The sequence below is a fragment of the Panulirus ornatus genome, chromosome 13, assembly GCF_036320965.1.
Source record: "Panulirus ornatus isolate Po-2019 chromosome 13, ASM3632096v1, whole genome shotgun sequence".
Classification (NCBI taxonomy): Eukaryota; Metazoa; Arthropoda; class Malacostraca; order Decapoda; family Palinuridae; genus Panulirus; species Panulirus ornatus.
In genome coordinates, this window is record NC_092236.1 from 48,973,557 (window position 1) to 48,997,482 (window position 23,926).

General features: G+C 41.4%; 1 protein-coding gene across 1 annotated transcript in view; it reads left to right on the forward strand.

The window, feature by feature from the left end:
- The window catches only part of LOC139752849 (uncharacterized), a 257,324-nt gene that overhangs the window by 103,304 nt on the left and 130,094 nt on the right, over window positions 1-23,926 (forward strand). The window contains 1 exon segment of the mRNA XM_071668812.1: window positions 7,842-8,017. Within this exon segment, the coding sequence (XP_071524913.1) occupies window positions 7,842-8,017 (176 nt within the window).

Genomic DNA, 23,926 nt, shown 5'->3' on the forward strand with positions numbered 1-23,926 from the left:
GCCACCTTGCCAGCTTTCATCTTCTGCAAAACTTTCACTACCTCTTCTCTGTTTACCAAACCATTCTCCCTGACCCTCTCACTTCACACACCATCCCGACCAAAACACCCTATGTCTGCCACTCTGTCATCAAACACATTCAACAAACCTTCAAAATACTCACTACATCTTCTCACATCAGTACTACTTGTTATAACCTCCCCATTTGCTCCCTTCACCAATGTTCCCATTTGTTCTCTTGTCTTATGCATGTTATTTACCTCCTTCCACAACATCTTTTTATTCTTCCTAAAATGTAATGATACTCTCATTTGCCCTCTTTTTCACCTCTTGCCATTTCCCACATTAATGAGGTAGCATTATGAACAGAGGATTGAGCCCTTAGAGGAAATATCCTCACTTGGCCCCCTTCTCTGTTCCTTCTTTTGGAACATTATTTTATTGTACTTAATCGCTGTTTCCCGCATGAGCGAGGTAGCGTCAGGAAATGGACAAAGAATGGCCCATCTATTCATATACTTATATGTATACATAAATGCCCATACATGCACATACGCATTTATTGATTTATTCATTATACTTTGTCGCTGTCTCCCGCATTAGCAAGGTAGCGCAAGGAAACAGATGAAAAAATGGCCCAACCCACCCGCATACACATGTTTATACATACACGTCCACACACACACATATACATACCTATACATCTCAACATGGGATGTATTTAGGGAATCAGTGATGGATTGTGCAAAAGATGCTTGTGGCATGAGAAGAGTGGGAGGTGGGTTGATTAGAAAGGGTAGTGAGTGGTGGGATGAAGAAGTAAGATTATTCGTGAAAGAGAAGAGAGAGGCATTTGGATGATTTTTGCAGGGAAAAAATGCAATTGAGCGGGAGATGTATAAAAGAAAGAGACAGGAGGTCAAGAGAAAGGTGCAAGAGGTGAAAAAGAGGGCAAATGAGAGTTGGGTTGAGAGAGTATCATTAAATTTTAGGGAGAATAAAAAGATGTTCTGGAAGGAGGTAAATAAAGTGTGTAAGACAAGGGAGCAAATGGGAACTTCAGGGAAGGGCACAATTGGGGAGGTGATAACAAGTAGTGGTGATGTGAGAAGGAGATGGAGTGAGTATTTTGAAGGTTTGTTGAATGTGTTCGATGATAGAGTAGCAGATATAGGGTGTTTTGGTCGAGGTGGTGTGCAAAGTGAGAGGGTTAGGGAAAATGATTTGGTAAACAGAGAAGAGGTAGTAAAAGCTTTGCGGAAGATGAAAGCTGGCAAGGCAGCAGGTTTGGATGGTATTGCTGTGGAATTTATTAAAAAAGGGGGTGACTGTATTATTGACTGGTTGGTAAGGTTATTTAATGTATGTATGACTCATGGTGAGGTGCTTGAGGATTGGCGGAATGCGTGCATAGTGCCATTGTACAAAGGCAAAGGTGATAAGAGTGAGTGCTCAAATTACAGAGGTATAAGTTTGTTGAGTATTCCTGGTAAATTATATGGGAGGGTATTGATTGAGAGGGTGAAGGCATGTACAGAGCATCAGATTGGGGAAGAGCAGTGTGGTTTCAGAAGTGGTAGAGGATGTGTGGATCAGGTGTTTGCTTTGAAGAATGTATGTGAGAAATACTTAGAAAAGCAAATGGATTTGTATGTAGCATTTATGGATCTGGAGAAGGCATATGATAGAGTTGATAGAGATGCTCTGTGGAAGGCATTAAGAATATATGGTGTGGGAGGCAAGTTGTTAGAAGCAGTGAAAAGTTTTTATCGAGGATGTAAGGCATGTGTACGTGTAGGAAGAGAGGAAAGTGATTGGTTCTCAGTGAATGTAGGTTTGCGGCAGGGGTGTGTGATGTCTCCATGGTTGTTTAATTTGTTTATGGATGGGGTTGTTAGGGAGGTGAATGCAAGAGTTTTGGAAAGAGGGGCAAGTATGAAGTCTGTTGTGGATGAGAGAGCTTGGGAAGTGAGTCAGTTGTTGTTCGCTGATGATACAGCGCTGGTGGCTGATTCATGTGAGAAACTGCAGCAGCTGGTGACTGAGTTTGGTAAAGTGTGTGAAAAAAGAAAGTTAAGAGTAAATGTGAATAAGAGCAAGGTTATTAGGTACAGTAGGGTTGAGGGTCAAGTCAATTGGGAGGTAAGTTTGAATGGCGAAAAACTGGAGGAAGTAAAGTGTTTTAGATATCTGGGAGTGGATCTGGCAGCGGATGGAACCATGGAAGCGGAAGTGGATCATAGGGTGGGGGAGGGGGCAAAAATTCTGGGAGCCTTGAAGAATGTGTGGAAGTCGAGAACATTATCTTGGAAAGCAAAAATGGGTATGTTTGAAGGAATAGTGGTTCCAACAATGTTGTATGGTTGCGAGGCGTGGGCTATGGATAGAGTTGTGCGCAGGAGGATGGATGTGCTGGAAATGAGATGTTTGAGAACAATGTGTGGTGTGAGGTGGTTTGATCGAGTAAGTAACGTAAGGGTAAGAGAGATGTGTGGAAATAAAAATATAAAGAGAGCAGAAGAGGGTGTTTTGAAATGGTTTGGGCACATGGAGAGAATGAGTGAGGAAAGATTGACCAAGAGGATATATGTGTCGGAGGTGGAGGGAACGAGGAGAAGTGGGAGACCAAATTGGAGGTGGAAAGATGGAGTGAAAAAGATTTTGTGTGATCGGGGCCTGAACATGCAGGAGGGTGAAAGGAGGGCAAGGAATAGAGTGAATTGGATCGATGTGGTATACCAGGGTTGACATGCTGTCAGTGGATTGAATCAGGGTATGTGAAGCGTCTGGGGTAAACCATGGAAAGCTGTGTAGGTATGTATATTTGCGTGTGTGGATGTATGTATATACATGTGTATGGGGGTGGGTTGGGCCATTTCTTTCGTCTGTTTCCTTGTGCTACCTCGCAAACGTGGGAGACAGCGAGAAAGCAAAAAAAAACAAACAAAAAAAAAACATCTCAACATATACATATATATACACACACACATATATATTGGAAAGGATCACAATTTTGCGGGTGATCAGGATATTCCTATGAGTCCATGGGGAAAATGAAACGCAAAAAGTTTCCAAGTGCACTTTCGTGTAATAATCACATCATCAGGGGAGACACGAGAGAAATATAAGTCAGTTGATATACATCGAAGAGACGAAGCTAGGACGCCATTTGGTAAACATGTTTACCAAATGGCATCCTAGCTTCGTTTTTTCGATGTATATCAACTGACTGTTATATTTCTCTCTTGCGTCTCCCTTGATGATGTGATTATTACACAAAAGTGCACTTGGGAACTTTTCGTGTTTCATTTTCCCCATGGACTCATAGGAAGACATATATATATATATATATATATATATATATATATACACATGTACATGACTTATACTGTCTGCCCTTATTCATTCCTGTCGCCATCCCCACACATGAAATGACAACCCCCTCCCCCAAATATGCGCGAGGTAGCGCTAGGAAAAGACAACAAAGGCCACATTTGTTCACACTCAGTCTTTAGCTGTCATGTATAATGCACCAAAACCACAGCTCCCTTTCCACATCCAGGCCCCACAAAACTTTCCATGGTTTACCCCAGACACTTCACATTCCCTGGTCCAGTCCATTGACAGCACATCGACCCCGGTATACCACATCATTCCAATTCTCTCTATTCCTTGCACGCCTTTCACCCTCCTGCATGTTCAGGCCCCGATCACTCAAAATCTTTTTCACTCCATCTCTTCACCTCCAATTTGGTCTCCCACTTCTCCTCGTTCCCTCCACCTCTGACACATATATCCTTTTTGTCAATCTTTCCTCACTCATTCTCTCCATGTGACCAAACCATTTCAAAACACCCTCTTCTCTCTCAACCACACTCTTTTTATTACCACACATCTCTCTTACCCTTTCATTGTTTACTCGATCAGACCACCTCACACCACATATTGTCCTCAAACATCTCATTTCCAGCACATCCATCCTCCTCCGCACAACTCTATTTATAGCCCATGCCTCACAATCATATAATATTGTTGGAACCACTATTCGTTCAAACATGCCCATTTTTGCTTTCTAAGATAATGTTCTCGACTTCCATACATTTTTCAACGCTCCCAGAACTTTTGCCCCCTCCCCCACCCTATGATTCACTTCCGCTGCCAAATCCACTCCCAGATATCAAAAACACTTCTCTTCCTCCAGTTTTTCTCCATTAAAACATACCTCCCAATTGACTTGTCCTTCAACCTTGCTGTACCTAATAACCTTGCTCTTATTCACATTTACTCTCAGCTTTCTTCTTTCACACACTTCACCAAACTCAGTTACCAGCTTCTGCAGTTTCTCACCTGAATCAGCCACCAGTGCTGTATCATCAGCGAACAACAACTAACTCACTTCCCAAGCTCTCTCATCCACAACAGACTGCATACTTGCCCCTCTTTCCAAAACTCTTGCATTCACCTCCCTAACAACCCCATCCATAAACAAATTGAACAGCCATGGAGACATCACGCACCCCTGCCACAAACCAACATTCACTGAGAACCAATCACTTTCCTCTCTTCCTACTCGTACACATTCCTTACATCCTCGATAAAAACTTTTCACTGCTTCTAACAACTTGCCTCCCACACCATATATTCTTAATACCTTCCACAGAGCATCTCTATCCACACCATATATTCTTGATACCTTCCACAGAGCATCTCTATCAACTCTGTCATATACCTTCTCCAGATCCATAAATGCTACATACAAATCCATGTGCTTTTCTAAGTATTTCTCACATACATTCTTCAAAGCAAACACCTGATCCACACATCCTCTACCACTTGTGAAACCACACTGCTCTTCCCCAATCTGATGCTCTGTACATACCTTCACCCTCTCAATCAACACCCTCCCATATAAATTCCCAGGAATACTCAGCAAACTTATACATACATATACAAATCAACATATACACATACACATAGATATGCATACCTATATACAGACATATACATACATACCCATGTATATATTCATACTTGCTTGTCTTTTTCCATTCCCGGCACTACCTTGCTCCACAGGAAACAGGATTGCTACTCCCTGCTTCAGTGAGGTAGTGCCAGGAAAGCAGACAGAAGAGCCCACATTCGTCCATACTCAGTTTCAGCTGTCATGTGTAATGCACCAAAACTATAGCTCCCCATCCACATCCAGGTCTCACAGACCTTCCATTGGTTTACCCCAGACGTTTCACATGCCCTGGTTCAATCCATTGACAGCACGTCAACCCTGTATACCACATCATTTCAATTCACTCTATTCCTTGCATGCCCTCTGCCCTGTTGTATATTCAGGCTCCAATCTCTCAAAAATCTTTTTCACTCCATCCTTCCACCTGTTCCCTCCACCTCTGACCCATATATCCTCTTTGTCAATCTTTCCTCACTCATTCTTTCCATATGTCCAAATCATTTCAACACACCTTCTGCGCTCTCAACCACACCCTTTTTATTTCCACACATCTCTCTTACCGTTTCATTACTTACTTGATCAAACCATTTCACTCCACTTTTGTTTACAAACATTTTATTTCCAACACATCCACCCTTCTTCGTAAAACCCTATCTATAGCCCTTGCCTCACAGCTGTAGAATATTGTTGGAACTGCTGTTCCTTGACACGTACCCATTTTTGCTCCCTAAGATAACATTCTCTCCTTCCACACATTCTTCATCGCTCACAGAAGCTTTGCCCTCTCCCCCACCTTGTGACTCACTTCTGTTTCCATGGTTTCATTCGCTGCTAAGTCCACTGCCAGATATCTAAAACACTTCACTTCCTTCAATTTTTCTCCATTCAAACTAACATACCCCCTCAACCTTGCTAAACCTAATAACCTTGCCATTATTCACATTTATTCTTAAGAACTTGTATATACATGATTTCCCATCACCATCAGAATCCAGATTCTACCACTCTCTCTCTTTATGATTAAAACACCTCCGGTATTAGTATTTTACATGTTTCACATGCATCCTGATTATTCATTAATTGCTGTTATCATGTATTTATTAATGTTTGCTAAGATTCTTCATAAGATTATATGATAGCATTATTACGCACTACATTTACCCAGCATTATTACGCACTACATTTACCCTTACCATTTTGTTTTATTTGAATGCTTTATATATTGCTTTTTCTTGAAACTTAAGGTTATCCCATATTTTGTAGTTTGGAATACTTTTATGCTGAATTCTGAGTGGAGGTTGTATTCCCTTTTTTTTTGGTTTAGTGAAACTCAGCATTGTGTATCTAAAGATTGAAAACCCAGTCTTATGAAAGATTTGTTTCTGGTGAAAAATTTTGATTAATTGGAATTGGTAGAAAAATTACATGACTGAATTGGCAAAGGAGATGAAAAGCACACTCTTGTGTCTGATCATCAGTATGGCTTTCATAAGGTGAGATCTATTGATGATATTCATTTCTATCTTACTAATTTTTGGTTGTCATCCCTGAAAAATTTTGGGAAGTTATATGTAGTTGTCCTTGACATGTCTAAGACTTTTGATGTGGTGTGACTTCAGGGTCTCATCTTTAAGCTCCTCCTCTTTTGCCTTCCATCCCTCACATTGCCCATTTCATATCTAGTTTCCTCTCCTGTTGATCTATCTCTGTGGTTGTTGATGGATCAGCCTCCCCGCTTTTCTACATCAACAGCAGAGTCCCTTAAGTTTTTCTATTGTCCCCTAGACTTTTTCTCCTTTTTTCAGTGATTTCCTCTTCTCAAATAATCTAGTGCCCTCATATGCTGATGACTCAACACTGCATTCGTCCACATCCTTCAATTTTGCTTCCTCTTCTCTCACTCTATCTACATCTTATCTTGACACAGCTTCCTCAGTAAACTCAGACTTGGGCTGGATATCTCAGTGGGATGCACAAAATCTTGTTAAGTTTAATGTCGCCAGGACCCAGTCCCTACCTTCGTATCAAAAACTCCTCACAACTCTCATCTCTCCTTTGATGATTCTTTTATTTCACCTTGTGACTCAATGAACATACTTGGAAACCCCACATTATGGGAATAGCCAAGTCTGCTTCATAGAAACTGGTTGTCCTGTTTAGATGATACATTTTGGGTGGTTTTAGTTCTGTATCCTTACTTGACAAGAGTTGAGTCAAAAGTGATTGGACTTATAAACTGTTCCAGGTTAACTTCCAAACTTGATCACCTTGCCATATGCTACAATGTTGGTTCACATTCGCTCTTCTGTATGTATTACTTTGGTTTTTGCTCCTGAGAGCAGGCTGCTTGTGTGCCCATGCCACTAAGCTAGACCTCTCAGTCCTTGGCAAGCTGCTGCATCACATGGTTATTGCATTTTCATCAGCAACTCATTTATGGGTTGCTTTGACAACTACTTCTTTCCCTACATGTCAAAGCTGTGGAACTCCCAACCCTTTTATGTTTTTCCTAATAACTATGACCTGGCACATTTCAAAAGACAGGTTTTTCCACTTCCTCCAAAATTCGTCCATACTTACCCTTGTTTTTCTTGTTTGTTTTTTTTGTTTCATAATTCTCTATATTTCATTTAAGGCCTGCCTTGATTTGGACTTTTGTCTGTGACTGGAGCCTTCAGAAAATATATAAAAGATGGATGGTCCTATTTTAATGCTTATACCATAATGATATTCACAAATGATTGAGTTTTACATAGAATATAGTTGAAAATACTGGTCATATTTTAATGCTGATACCATAATGATGTTCACAAATGTTTGAGTTTTACATAGAATATAGTTGGAAATACTTTGTTTTGACCTGATTTTTATTTTTCAGCCTCGGTGAAATCTGTCTCAAGTTTAGAATCGTGTGGAAATGGTGTTGCTGATGAGGAGCTGTTGGAAGCAGCTGAAATACCACTAGATGGTCGAGTATTTCTTAGTGTGTGTGTACCAGCAACAGAGGTACACACCGAACCTGGAGGTGCACAGTATACACTTTATACCATTCAGGTGAATGAATGTAACTATAGTTTACCTTGGTTATGATACCGACATGATTTTTACATGGATCAAGATTATATTTTGATCTTTTTATCTCTTCTGTAGATGTAAGATTAGCTTTGCATATTTTTAGTTGATGCAAGTTTTGAGTGATATAGATAATTGGCAGATCATGAATGTCTGTAGGACCCCTGCATTATGTAAGGGATGTTTTTTTTTTTTTTTCTTCTTCTTTTTTTGTCTCTGTCTCCCGCATTTGCGAGGTAGCGCAAGGAAACAGACGAAAGAAATGGCCCAACCCACCCCCATACACATGTATATACATACGTCCACACACACAAATATACATACCTACACAGCTTTCCATGGTTTACCCCAGACGCTTCACATGCCCTGATTCAATCCACTGACAGCACATCAACCCCGGTATACCACATCCATCCAATTCACTCTATTCCTTGCCCTCCTTTCACCCTCCTGCATGTTCAGGCCCCAATCACACAAAATCTTTTCACTCCCTCTTTCCACCTCCAATTTGGTCTCCCACTTCTCCTCGTTCCCTCCACCTCTGACACATATATCCTCTTGGTCAATCTTTCCTCACTCATTCTCTCCATGTGCCCAAACCATTTCAAAACACCCTCTTCTGCTCTCTCAACCACGCTCTTTTTATTTCCACACATCTCTCTTACCCTTACGTAACATACTCGATCAAACCACCTCACACCACACATTGTTCTCAAACATCTCATTTCCAGCACATCCATCCTCCTGTGCACAACTCTATCCATAGCCCACGCCTCGCAGCCATACAACATTGTTGGAACCACTATTCCTTCAAACATACCCATTTTTGCTTTCCAAGATAATGTTCTCGACTTCCACACATTCTTCAAGGCTCCCAGGATTTTTGCCCCCTCCCCCACCCCATGATCCACTTCTGCTTCCATGGTTCCATCCGCTGCCAGATCCACTCCCAGATATCTAAAACACTTTACTTCCTCCAGTGTTTCTCCATTCAAACTTACCTCCCAATTGAATTGACCCTCAACCCTACTGTACCTAATAACCTTGCTCTTATTCATATTTACTCTTAACTTTCTTCTTTCACACACTTTACTAAACTCAGTCACCAGCTTCTGCAGTTTCTCACATGAATCAGCCACCAGCACTGTATCGTCAGCGAACAACAACTGACTCACTTCCCAAGCTCTCTCATCCCCAACAGTCTTCATACTTGCCCCTCTTTCCAAAACTCTTGCATTTACCTCCCTAACAACCCCATCCATAAACAAATTAAACAACCATGGAGACATCACACACCCCTGCCGCAAACCTACATTCACTGAGAACCAATCACTTTCCTCTCTTCCAACACGTACACATGCCTTACATCCTTGATAAAAACTTTTCACTGCTTCAGTTCTTGAAAATGTATCCATGTCTTATTTTTCCACATGAACCATTTTTTTTCTTGTATATTTATATGTTATAATTGAAGATGCATTCATAGAGACATTTTTTTACATCAGTTACACAAAAATAGGTAAGTTTTCTCGCCAAAAATGTTGCTAAGAGGTACATTAGATGGTAGTGGCAGTGGGGTGGTTTATCTTCGAAAGCTTGTCAATAATTTTATTGAATTTTTATTGAACATTGCTTATTTAACTTATTAACCGAGAACTGTGTCAGGAAAACAGGCTTGTAGCCATGGAGGAAGATGTTTTCCTATGGGTGAAGGTATCACATACCGTTTGGCAGAGAGTGAGTGTATGATGACTGATGCATGAGGTAACTTGTCCTGTACTAAATGTGTCATGTGGTGAGTGATGTAGTTATAGCATTGGTGATAAAACATAGCCTACATTTATCATTGAAAGCTTAGTGATAATTTTGTTGTGATGCTATTGAAACATTGCATATTTCAGTTATAAACAAAGAACAGTACTTTAGGAAAACAAGTGGCCTGTAGCCAGTAAGGAAGTAATTTTTCTTTTGGGAATCCATGTTCCTTGGTGGGTAGTGGAGGTGGTACGCACGGCTCTATAGAGGGCAAGTGTGTGTGATGACTGATGCACAACTTAACATTTGACATAATGTATGAGTGATTTGATGAGTGAAGTGGTTGTAGTATTGTTGACGTAACATAGCCTACATTTAAACATAGCCTACATTTAGCATCAAAATCTTGATGATGATTTTACCATAATGCTTATGAAGCATTGCTTGAGTTATTAATGGAGTACTGTACTTCAGGAAAATAACAGGCCCATAGCCAAGAAGGAAGCATTGTTTTTTTTAGGGAGGCCATATTCCTTGATAGCTGGTGGAGATGGCATACACTGCTCTGCAGAGAGTAAGTGTGTGATAGCTGATGCACGAGTTAACTGGTACCATACTGTATGAGTAATATGGTGAGTGAAATGGTTGCAGTAGTGTTGACAAAACATTTCCTGCAGTTATAGTCAAAAGCTTAATGGTAATTTTACTGTAATGCTATTGAATCATCGTTTATTTGAGTTATTAACAGAGAAATGTACCAAATTAAAACAACAGATCCATGGCTGCTGGGAAGAATTGTTCTTAGGGGAAACATTGTTCCTTTGGCAGGAAGCAAAGGTAGCACACCCTGCTGTGCAGATGCATTCTGCTGAAGTACAGCTTTATTTTAGCCTTTGTACAATAGCAGTCATACTGACATGAAAGTAGCATTCATAAATGTTTTATATAGATTTAGAGATTTTGGTTGATGTCTTTGCACCAGTTTGTCCACCAGCAGATGATGTGATATTTTGTTTACCAACCACTCTTACCCATGTTGTTCAGGATGTAGTAGTGACACTCCAGCCAGACAGGATATGCAGGGTGTAATAGAGAGAGGATTGATTTGCAGGTTAAGAAAAGAGGATCATAGAAATTTTGAAAAGATTGTTCTGAATAAGGCGGGTGAAAATACAAAACTTTAACAGATTTGTCAGAGGTAGATTGTTAGTTAAGAGGAGAAATCGTTTAGGATAATGTAAGGATATGTAAGTAACTGAATAACAATTCAGAAGTGTTTTTCACTGTGGAAGTCACTGTACCCCATCATTAGTGAGATGGGATAGAGAGGAGGCTTTAAAACTGTTGAGATATCTAGAAAAGACATTAAGAAAATGATGAAAGGTTTTGACCCATAGAAGGATCATGGTCTTGATGAAATATCACCTAATGTTCTGAAGATGTGTGCAAATACATTAGACAGACCCCTTGAAATACTGTTCAGGATGGCACTGGAGAACAACAAATAACGAGGGAATGGAAAAGAGCAAATATTACACACATGAAAAAGGAGATAGTGAAGGGGTGCTGAATTATAGACCAGTCTCCTAATGGTCTGTAAGATATTGGAAAAGTTAATGAGAAAGCAAATGGATGAGTTTCTGCAATTAAGAAACTGCCTAAGCTGGAGGCAGCATTATTTTCGGGAAAGTAGGTTGTGTGTAATGAGCCTCTCAGATTTCTGTGAGAGAATTCTGTCTCAGACAAAAGGGAAGGCTGGGTAGCTTGTTTTTATCTTGAATGCCAGAAAGTAATTGACTCAGTACTGCATGGGATGCTGCTTAAGAAACTGGATTATCGAGCAGGAATAAGAGGGAGATGCTTCTGATGGATAGATTATCTTGGTGGCAGGGAACAAAGGATACATGTTAGAGGAGCCTCACCTAAAGAAGCACAAAGAGCTATTAGAGAAGGTCCATAAGGAGGGCAACAAAGATGATACCAGAATTAAAAGAACTAAGGTACAGAGAAACGTTAAAGGCTTCAACTTTGCCAGCCATTCAAGAGAGAAAAGTGAGGGGTGGCCTGATCACAGCCTTTACATTTTTAATGGATATTGATGATTTAGACAGGGAACATTTCTTTGGGAGAGGAAGGGATAGTGCAAAAAGGGGACATAACATGAAGTAAGCAAGTAACTTATTAAAAAAAGATGTAAAGAATGAATGAGGACATGATTGATACACATCATACATGAATTTAAAAAAATGCATGATAGTAGAGAATGGGCTCCATGAATGTAGAGTTCCCTCCCCGTGCAGTACACACAGGTGATTACAGGTAAGATATGGGCATGACTACATCCATATTGGTAATACAGGTGTGTAATTCATCTATTACTACATTTGGCCATGAGTGTTGCTAAGTAAAACTCGTTATCCCCCATGACGAATCCTAGATATGGGTACATACTGTACACAAACATTTTGACATAACTTAGCCTAAAATTGTAAATATTATACTGATGCGAGGCATGGGATTTTGACAAAGCTGTGCAGATAAGTGTGATTGTGTTGGAAATGAAATGTTTGAGGACAGTATGTGGTATGAGGTGATGTGATTAGATAATGAAAGAGTAAGAGATATGTGCAGTGATAAAAAGGTTGTAGAGAGAGCTGAAGAGGTTGTGCTGAAATGGTTTGACATATGGGGAGAATGAGAGAGGAAAGGTTGACAAAGAAGTGGAGTGAACATGGAGAATGGGGAAACCAAAGTGGAGATTGAAGTTTTCTTTTCTTTCATACTATTTGCCATTTCCCGCATTAGCGAGGTAGCATTAAGAACAGAGGACTGGGCCTTTGAGGGAATATCCTCGCCTGGCCCCTTTCTGTGTTCCTTCTTTTGAAAAATTAAAAGAAAAAAAAAAAGAGGGAGGATTTCCAGCCCCCCGCTCCCTTCCCTTTTAGTCGCCTCCTACAACATGCAGGGAATACATGGGAAGTATTCTTTCTCCCCTGTCCCCAGGGATTTTATATTTATTTTGCTTTGTCACTGTCTCCCGCGTTTGCGAGGTAGCACAAGGAAACAGACGAAAGAAATGGCCCAACCCACCCCCATACACATGTATATACATACACGTCCACACACTCAAATATACATACCTAGACATCTAAATGTACACATATATATACTCACACAGACACATACATATATACCCATGCACACAATTCACACTGTCTGCCTTTATTCATTCCCATCGCCACCTCGCCACACATGGAATACCATCCCCCTCCCCCCTCATGTGTGCGAGGTAGCACTAGGAAAAGACAACAAAGGCCCCATTTGTTCACACTCAGTCTCTAGCTGTCATGCAGTAATGCCCAAAACCACAGCTCCCTTTCCACATCCAGACCCCACAGAACTTTCCATGATTTACCCCAGACGCTTCACATGCCCTGATTCAATCCACTGACAGCATGTCAACCCTGGTATACCACATCGATCCAATTCACTCTATTCCTTGCCCACCTTTCACCCTCCTGCATGTTCAGGCCCCGATCACTCAAAATCTTTTTCACTCCATCTTTCCACCTCCAATTTGGTCTCCCACTTCTCCTCATTCCCTCCACCTCCACCACATATATCCTCTTGGTCAATCTTTCCTCACTCATTCTCTCCATGTGCCCAAACCATTTCAAAACACCCTCTTCTGCTCTCTCAACCACGCTCTTTTTATTTCCACACATCTATCTTACCCTTACATTACTTACTCGATCAAACCACCCCACACCACACATTGTCCTCAAACATCTCATTTCCAGCACATCCACCCTCCTGCGCACAACTCTATCCATAGCCCACGCCTCGCAACCATACAACATTGTTGGAACCACTATTCCTTCAAACATAGCCATTTTTGCTTTCCGAGATAATGTTCTCGACTTCCGCACATTCTTCAAGGCTCCCAGGATTTTCGCCCCCTCCCCCACCCTATCATCCACTTCCACTCCCATAGTTCCATCTGCTGCCAGATCCACTCCCAGATATCTAAAACACTTTACTTCCTCCAGTTTTTCTCCATTCAAACTTACCTCCCAATTGACTTGACCCTCAACCCTACAGTACCTAATAACCTTGCTCTTATTCACATTTACTCTTAACTTTCTTCTTTCACACACTTTACCAAACTCAGTCACCAGCTTCTGCAGTTTCTCACATGAATCAGCCACCAGTGCTGTATCATCAGCGAACAACAACTGACTCACTTCCCAAGCTCTCTCATCCACAACAGACTTCATACTTGCCCCTCTTTCCAAAACTCGTGCATTCACCTCCCTAACAACCCCATCCATAAACAAATTAAACAACCATGGAGACATCTTATACCTCTATAATTTGAGCACTCACTCTTATCCCCTTTGCCTTTGTACAATGGCACTATGCACGCATTCCGCCAATCCTCAGGCACCTCACCATGAGTCATACATACATTAAATAACCTTACCAACCAGTCAACAATACAGTCACCCCCTTTTTTTATAGATTCCACTGCAATACCATCCAGACCTGCTGCCTTTCCGGCTTTCATCTTCCGCAAAGCTTTTACTACCTCTTCTCTGTTTACGAAATCATTTTCCCTAACCCTCTCACTTTGCACACCACCTCGACCAAAACACCCTATATCTGCCACTCTATCATCAAACACATTCAACAAACCTTCAAAATACTCACTCCATCTCCTTCTCACATCACCACTACTTGTATCACCTCCCCATTAGCCCCCTTCACTGAAGTTCCCATTTGCTCCCTTGTCTTACGCACTCTATTTACCTCCTTCCAGAACATCTTTTTATTCTCCCTAAAATTTAATGATACTCTCTCACCCCAACTCTCATTTGCCCTCTTTTTCACCTCTTGCACCTTTCTCTTGACCTCCTGTCTCTTTCTTTTATACATCTCCCACTCAATTGCATTATTTCCCTGCAAAAATTGTCCAAATGCCTCTCTTCTCTTTCACTAATAATCTTACTTCTTCATCCCACCACTCACTACCCTTTCTAATCAACCCACCTCCCATGCTTCTCATGCCACAAGCATCTTTTGCGCAATCCATCACTGATTCCCTAAATACATCCCATTCCTCCCCCACTCCCCTTACTTCCATTGTTCTCACCTTTTTCCATTCTGTACTCAGTCTCTCCTGGTACTTCCTCACACAAGTCTCCTTCCCAAGCTCACTTACTCTCACCACCCTCTTCCCCCCAACATTCACTCTTCTTTTCTGAAAACCCATACAAATCTTCACCTTAGCCTCCACAAGATAATGATCAGACATCCCTCCAGTTGCACCTCTCAGCACATTAACATCCAAAAGTCTCTCTTTCGCGCACCTGTCAATTAACACGTAATCCAATAACGCTCTCTGGCCATCTCTCCTACTTACATACGTTTACTTATGTAAATCTCACTTTTTATACCAGGTATTCCCAATCACCAGTCCTTTTTCAGCACATAAATCTACAAGCTCTTCACTATTTCCATTTACAACACTGAACACCCCATGTATACCAATTATTCCCTCAACTGCTCATTACTCACCTTTGCATTCAAATCACCCATCACTATAACCCGGTCTTGTGCATCAAAACCTCTAACACACTCATTCAGCTGCTCCCAAAACACTTGCCTCTCATGATCTTTCTTCTCATGCCCAGGTGCATAAGCACCAATAATCACCCATCTCTCTCCATCAACTTTGTTTTACCCATATTAATCGAGAATTTACTTTCTTACATTCTATGACATACTTCCCACAACTCCTGTTTCAGGAGTACTGCTACTCCTTCCCTTGCTCTTGTCCTCTCACTAACCCCTGACTTTACTCCAAAGACATTCCCAAACCACTCTTCCCCTTTACCCTTGAGCTTTATTTCACTCAGAGCCAAAACTTCCAGGCTCCTTTCCTCAAACATACTACCTATCTCTCCTTTTTTCACATCTTGTTTACATCCACACACATTTAGACACCCCAATCTGAGTCTACGAGGAGGATGAGCACTCCCCGCGTGACTCCTTCTTCTGTTTCCAATTTTAGAAAGTTAAGAAATACAAGGAGGGGAGGATATATATATATATATATATATATATTGGGAGGTAAGTTTGAATGGAGAAAAACTGGAGGAAGTAAAGTGTTTTAGATATCTGGCAGTGGATCTGGTAGCGGATGGAGCCATGGAAGCGGAAGTGGATCAAAGGGAGGGGAGGGGGTGAAAATCCTGGGAGCCTTGAAAAATATGTGGAAGTCGAGAACATTATCTCGGAAAGCAAAATGGGTATGTTTGAAGGAATAGTGGTTCCAACAATGTTGTATGGTTGCGAGGCGTGGCCTATGGATAGAGTTGTGTGCAGGAGGGTGGATGTGCTGGAAATGAGATGTTTGAGGACAATGTGTGGTGTGAGGTGGTTTGATCGAGTAAGTAACGTAAGGGTAAGAGAGATGTGTGGAAATAAAAAGAGCGTGGTTGAGAGAGCAGAAGAGGGTGTTTTGAAATGGTTTGGGCACATGGAGAGAATGAGTGAGGAAAGATTGACCAAGAGGATATATGTGTCGGAGGTGGAGGGAACGAGGAGAAGTGGGAGACGAAATTAGAGGTGGAAAGATGGAGTGAAAAAGATTTTGTGTGATCGGGGCCTGAACGTGCAGGAGGGTGAAAGGAGGGCAAGGAATAGAGTGAATTGGATCAATGTGGTATACCGGGGTTAACGTGCTGTCAGTGGATTGAATCAGGACATGTGAAGCGTCTGGGGTAAACCATGGAAAGTTGTGTAGGTATGTATATTTGCGTGTGTGGACGTGTATGTATATACATGTGTATGGGGGTGGGTTGGGCCATTTCTTTCGTCTGTTTCCTTGCGCTACCTCGCAAACGCGGGAGACAACGACAAAGCAAAAAAAAAATATATATATATATATATATATATATATATATATATATATATATATATATATATATATATATATATATATATATTTTTTTTTTTTTCAAACTATTCGCCATTTCCCGCATTAGCGAGGTAGCGTTAAGAACAGAGAACTGGGCCTTTGAGGGAATGTCCTCACCTGGCCCCCTTTCTCTGTTCCTTCTTTTGGAAAATTAAAAAAAAATAATGAGAGGGGAGGATTTCCAGCCCCCCGCTCCCTCCCCTTTTAGTCGCCTTCTACGACACGCAGGGAATACGTGGGAAGTATTCTTTCTCCCCTATCCCTAGGGATATATATATATATATATATAAATATGTATGTAAGTAGGAGAGATGGCCAGAGAGCGTTATTGGATTACGTGTTAATTGACAGGCGCGCGAAAGAGAGACTTTTGGATGTTAATGTGCTGAGAGGTGCAACTCATGCTTGTGGCATGAGAAGAGTGGGAGGTGGGTTGATTAGAAAGGGTAGTGAGTGGTGGGATGAAGAAGTAAGATTATTAGTGAAAGAGAAGAGAGAGGCATTTGGACGATTTTTGCAGGGAAAAATTGCAATTGAGTGGGAGATGTATAAAAGAAAGAGACAGGAGGTCAAGAGAAAGGTGCAAGAGGTGAAAAAGAGGGCAAATGAGAGTTGGGGTGATAGAGTATCATTAAATTTTAGGGAGAATAAAAAGATGTTCTGGAAGGAGGTAAATAAAGTGCGTAAGACAAGGGAGCAAATGGGAACTTCAGTGAAGGGCGCAAATGGGGAGGTGATAACAAGTAGTGGTGATGTGAGAAGGAGATGGAGTGAGTATTTTGAAGGTTTGTTGAATGTGTTTGATGATAGAGTGGCAGATATAGGGTGTTTTGGTCGAGGTGATGTGCAAAGTGAGAGGGTTAGGGAAAATGATTTGGTAAACAGAGAAGAGGTAGTAAAAGCTTTGCGGAAGATGAAAGCCGGCAAGGCAGCAGGTTTGGATGGTATTGCAGTGGAATTAATTAAAAAAGGGGGTGACTGTATTATTGACTTGTTGGTAAGGTTATTTAATGTATGTATGACTCATGGTGAGGTGCCTGAGGATTGGCGGAATGCGTTCATAGTGCCATTGTACAAAGGCAAAGGGGATAAGAAAGAGTGCTCAAATTACAGAGTTATAAGTTTGTTGAGTATTCCTGGTAAATTATATGGGAGGGTATTGATTGAGAGGGTGAAGGCATGTACAGAGCATCAGATTGGGGAAGAGCAGTGTGGTTTCAGTAGTGGTAGAGGATGTGTGGATCAGGTGTTTGCTTTGAAGAATGTATGTGAGAAATACTTAGAAAAGCAAATGGATTTGTATGTAGCATTTATGGATCTGGATAAGGCATATGATAGAGTTGATAGAGATGCTCTGTGGAAGGTATTAAGAATATATGGTGTGTGAGGCAAGTTGTTAGAAGCAGTGAAAAGTTTTTATCGAGGATGTAAGGCATGTGTACGTTGTAGGAAGAGAGGAAAGTGATTGGTTCTCAGTGAATGTAGGTTTGCGGCAGGGGTGTGTGATGTCTCCATGGTTGTTTAATTTGTTTATGGATGGGGTTGTTAGGGAGGTGAATGCAAGAGTTTTGGAAAGAGGAGCAAGTATGCAGTCTGTTGTGGATGAGAGAGCTTGGGAAGTGAGTCAGTTGTTGTTCGCTGATGATAAAGCGCTGGTGGCTGATTCATGTGAGAAACTGCAGAAGCTGGTGACTGAGTTTGGTAAAGTGTGTGAAAGAAGAAAGTTAAGAGTAAATGTGAATAAGAGCAAGGTTATTAGGTACAGTAGGGTTAAGGGTCAAGTCAATTGGGAAGTAAGTTTGAATGGAGAAAAGCTGGAGGAAGTAAAGTTTTTAGATATCTGGGAGTGGATGTGGCAGCGGATGGAACCATGGAAGCGGAAGTGAATCATAGGGTGGGGGAGGGGGCGATAATTCTGGGAACCTTGAAGAATGTTTGGAAGTCGAGAACATTATCTCTGCAAGCAGAAATGGGTATGTTTGAAGGAATAGTGGTTCTAACAATGTTATATGGTTGCGAGGCGTGGGCTATGGATAGAGTTGTGCGCAGGAGGGTGGATGTGCTGGAAATGAGATGTTTGAGGACAATATGTGGTGTGAGGTGGTTTGGTCGAGTAAGTAATGTTAGGGTAAGAGAGATGTGTGGAAATAATAAGAGTGTGGTGGAGAGAGCAGAAGAGAGTGTTTTGAAATGGTTTGGTCACATGGAGAGAATGAGTGAGGAAAGATTGACCAAGAGGATATATGTGCCAGAGGTGGAGGGAACGAGGAGAAGTGGGAGACCAAATTGGAGGTGGAAAGATGGAAAGATGGGCCTTTCTTTCGTCTGTTTCCTTGCGCTACCTCATTAACGCGGGAGACAGTGACAGAGCAAAATCATAATAATAATATATATATTTTTGTCTCCACAGTTTTTTAATTTGTTTATAGATGGGGTTGTTAGGGAGGTGAATGCAAGAGTTTTGGAAAGAGTGGCAAGTATGCTGCATGTTGTGGATAAGAGAGCTTGGGAAGTGAGTCAGCTGTTGTTTGCTGATGATACAGTGCTGGTGGCTGATTCGTGTGAGAAACCACAGAAGCTGGTGACTGAGTTTGGTAAAGTGTCTGAAAGAAGAAAGCTGAGAGCAAATGTGAATAAGAGCAAGGCTACTAGGTACAGTAGGGTTGAGGGACAAGTCAATTGGGATGTAAGTTTGAATAGAGAAAAACTGGAGGAAATGAAGTGTTTTAGATATCTGGGAGTGGACTTGGCAGCGGATGGAACCATGGAAGCGAAAGTGAATCATACGGTAGGGGAGGGGGCGAAAGTTCTGGGACCGTTGAGGAATGTGTGGAATACGGGAACATTATCTCGGAAAGCAAAAATGGGTATGTTTGAAGGAATAGTGGTTCCAACAATGTTATATGGTTGCGAGGCATGGGCTATGGATAGAGTTGTGTGGAGGAGGGTGGATATGTTGGAAATGAGATGTTTGAGGACAATATGTGGTGTGAGGTGGTTTGATTGAGTAAGTAATAATAGGGTAAGAGAGATGTGTGGTAATAAAAAGAGTGGTTGAGAGAGCTGAAGATGGTGTTTTGAAATGGTTTGGTCACATGGAGAAAATGAGTGAGGAAAGATTGACCAAGAGGATATATGTGTCAGAGGTGGAGGGAACGAGGAGAAGTGAGAGACCAAATTGGAGGTGGAAAGATGAAGTGAAAAAGATTTTGAGTGATCGGGGCCTGAACATGAAGAATGGGGAAACCAAAGTGGAGATGGAAGTATGGAGTGAAAAAGATTTTGAGCAATAAAAGCCTGAACATGCAGAAAGGTGAAATGCATGCGCAGGCTAGAGTGAATTGGAATGATGCAGTATACTGTGGTCAACATGCTGTCAGTGGACTGAACCAGGGCATGTGAAGCTTCTGGGGTAAACCATGGAAAGGTCTTTGGGGCCTAGTTGTGGATAGGGGACTGCATTTTCGATGCATTATTCATGACAGTTAGAGAATGTGTGAGTGGATGAGTCCTTCATCTGCTCCTGGTGCTACCTCGCTAATGTGGGAAACCGATCAAAAATGGAAAAAAAATTGTAAATGATTTACTGTTCCGTGTGTGTTGTATTGTTAGATTAGCAAACTTTTCTCTGTCACCTCGCTGTTCTTGGGCCTCTGTAACACCAGAATCTATTGTTGTACGAGATATATTATTAATTGAATATTGTCGCCAAGAATCTTGGTTCAATGATTACTTGAGATTGCAGATTACACATGTATTGTGAAATTTTCCAAAATCTTTTTTCCAAATAAGCGCTATTTTTAATCTGGGTCTGTCTGATATAGATGCTCATCGACTTACATTGGGGTTCTGTTTTGATAAATCCATCATAAGTTGAAAATACATTAATGCATCTCACCTACCAATCATCAAAGATTTGCCTAGCCTACCTTAAACGTTCTGAAATTGCTTGCATTATCCGACAGTTGGACAAAATCATTTAACACAAAGCCTATTTTATGATAAAGTGTTGAATATCTTGTGTAATTTTTTGATACTGTTCTAAAATAAAAAACAATGTTGGATGGGATGTATTTAGGGAAGCAGTGATGGCTTGTGCAAAAGCTGCTTGTGGCATGAGAAGCATGGGAGGTGGGCAGATTAGAAAGGGTAGTGAGTGGTGGGATGAAGAAGTAAGATTATTAGTGAAAGAGAAGAGAGAGGTATTTACACGATTTTTGCATGGAAATAATGCAAATGACTGGGAGATATAAAAAAGAAAGAGGCAGGAGGTCAAGAGAAAGGTGCAAGAGGTAAAAAAGAGGGCAAATGAGAGTTTGGGTGAAAGAGTATCATTAAATTTTAGTGAGAATAAAAAGATGTTTTGGAAGGAGGTAAATAAAGTGCGTAAGACAAGGAAACAAATGGGAACATCAGTGAAGGGGGCAAATGGGGAGGTGATAACAAGTAATAGTGATGTGAGAAGGAGATGGAGTGAGTATTTTGAAGTTTGTTGAATGTGTTTGATGATAGAGTGGCAGATATAGGGTGTTTTGGTCGAGGTGGTGTGCAAAGTTAGAGAGTTAGGGAGAATGATTTAGTAAACAGAGAAGAGGTAGTAAATGCTTTGCGGAAGATGAAAGCCGGCAAGGCAGCGGGTTTGGATGGTATTACGGTGGAATTTCTTAAAAAAGGGGGTGACTGTATTGTTGACTGGTTGGTAAGATTATTTAATGTATGTATGACTCATGGTGAGGTGCCCGAGGATTGGCGGAATGCTTGCATAGTGCCATTGTACAAAGGCAAAGGGGATAAAAGTGAGTGCTCAAATTACAGAGGTATAAGTGTGTTGAGTATTTCTGGGAAATTATATGGGAGAGTATTGATTGAGAGGGTGAAGGCATGTACAGAGCATCAGATTGGGGAAGAGCAGTGTGGTTTCAGAAGTGGTAGAGGATGTGTGGATCAGGTGTTTGATTTGAAGAATGTATGTGAGAAATACTTAGAAAAGCAAATGGATTTGTATGTAGCATTTATGGATCTGGAGAAGGCATATGATAGAGTTGATAGAGATGCTCTGTGGAAGGTATTAAGAGTATATGATGTGGGGGGCAAGTTGTAAGAAACAGTGAAAAGTTTTTATCGAGGATGTAAGGCATGGGTACAAGTAGGAAGAGAAGAAAGTGATTGGTTCTCAGTGAATGTTGGTTTGTGGCAGGGGTGTGTGATGTCTCCATGGTTGTTTAATTTGTTTATGGATGGGGTTGTTAGGGAGGTGAATGCAAGAGTTTTGGAAAGAGGAGCAAGTATGCAGTCTGTCGTGGATGAGAGAGCTTGGGAAGTGAGTCAGTTGTTGTTCGCTGATGATACAGCGCTGGTGGCTGATTCATGTGAGAAACTGCAGAAGCTGGTGACTGAGTTTGATAAAGTGTGTGAAAGAAGAAAGCTGAGAGTAAATGTGAATAAGAGTAAGGTTATTAGGTACAGTAGAGTTGAGGGACAAGTCAGTTGAGAGGTAAGTTTGAATGGAGAAAAACTGGAGGAAGTGAAGTGTTTTAGATATCTGGAAGTGGATTTGGCAGCAGATGGAACCATGGAAGCGGAAGTGAATCATAGGGTGGGGGAGGGGGCGAAAGTTCTGGGAGGATTGAAGAATGTGTGGAAGTCAAGAACGTTACCTTGGAAAGCAAAAATGGGTATGTTTGAAGGAATAGTGGTTCCAACAATGTTATATGGTTGCGAGGCGTGGGCTATAGATAGAGCTGTGCGGAGGAGGGTGGATGTACTGGAAATGAGATGTTTGAGGACAATATGTGGTGTGAGGTTGTTTGATCGAGTAAGTACTGAAAGGGTAAGAGAGATGTGTTTAATATAAAGAGTGTGGTTGAGAGAGCAGAAGAGGGTGTTTTGAAATGGATTGGTCACATGGAGAGAATGAGTGAGGAAAGATTGACAAAGAGGACATATGTGTCAGAGGTGGAGGGAACGAGGAGAAGTGGGAGACCAAATTGGAGGTGGAAAGATGGAAAGATGGGCCTTTCTTTCGTCTGTTTCCTTGCGCTACCTCATTAACGCGGGAGACAGTGACAGAGCAAAATCATAATAATAATATATATATTTTTGTCTCCATAATTTTTTAATTTGTTTATAGATGGGGTTGTTAGGGAGGTGAATGCAAGAGTTTTGGAAAGAGTGGCAAGTATGCTGCATGTTGTGGATAAGAGAGCTTGGGAAGTGAGTCAGCTGTTGTTTGCTGATGATACAGTGCTGGTGGCTGATTCGTGTGAGAAACCACAGAAGCTGGCGACTGAGTTTGGTAAAGTGTCTGAAAGAAGAAAGCTGAGAGCAAATGTGAATAAGAGCAAGGCTACTAGGTACAGTAGGGTTGAGGGACAAGTCAATTGGAATGTAAGTTTGAATAGAGAAAAACTGGAGGAAATGAAGTGTTTTAGATATCTGGGAGTGGACTTGGCAGCGGATGGAACCATGGAAGCGAAAGTGAATCATACGGTAGGGGAGGGGGCGAAAGTTCTGGGACCGTTGAGGAATGTGTGGAATACGGGAACATTATCTCGGAAAGCAAAAATGGGTATGTTTGAAGGAATAGTGGTTCCAACAATGTTATATGGTTGCGAGGCATGGGCTATGGATAGAGTTGTGTGGAGGAGGGTGGATATGTTGGAAATGAGATGTTTGAGGACAATATGTGGTGTGAGGTGGTTTGATTGAGTAAGTAATAATAGGGTAAGAGAGATGTGTGGTAATAAAAAGAGTGGTTGAGAGAGCTGAAGATGGTGTTTTGAAATGGTTTGGTCACATGGAGAAAATGAGTGAGGAAAGATTGACCAAGAGGATATATGTGTCAGAGGTGGAGGGAACGAGGAGAAGTGAGAGACCAAATTGGAGGTGGAAAGATGAAGTGAAAAAGATTTTGAGTGATCGGGGCCTGAACATGAAGAATGGGGAAACCAAAGTGGAGATGGAAGTATGGAGTGAAAAAGATTTTGAGCAATAAAAGCCTGAACATGCAGAAAGGTGAAATGCATGCGCAGGCTAGAGTGAATTGGAATGATGCAGTATACTGTGGTCAACATGCTGTCAGTGGACTGAACCAGGGCATGTGAAGCTTCTGGGGTAAACCATGGAAAGGTCTTTGGGGCCTAGTTGTGGATAGG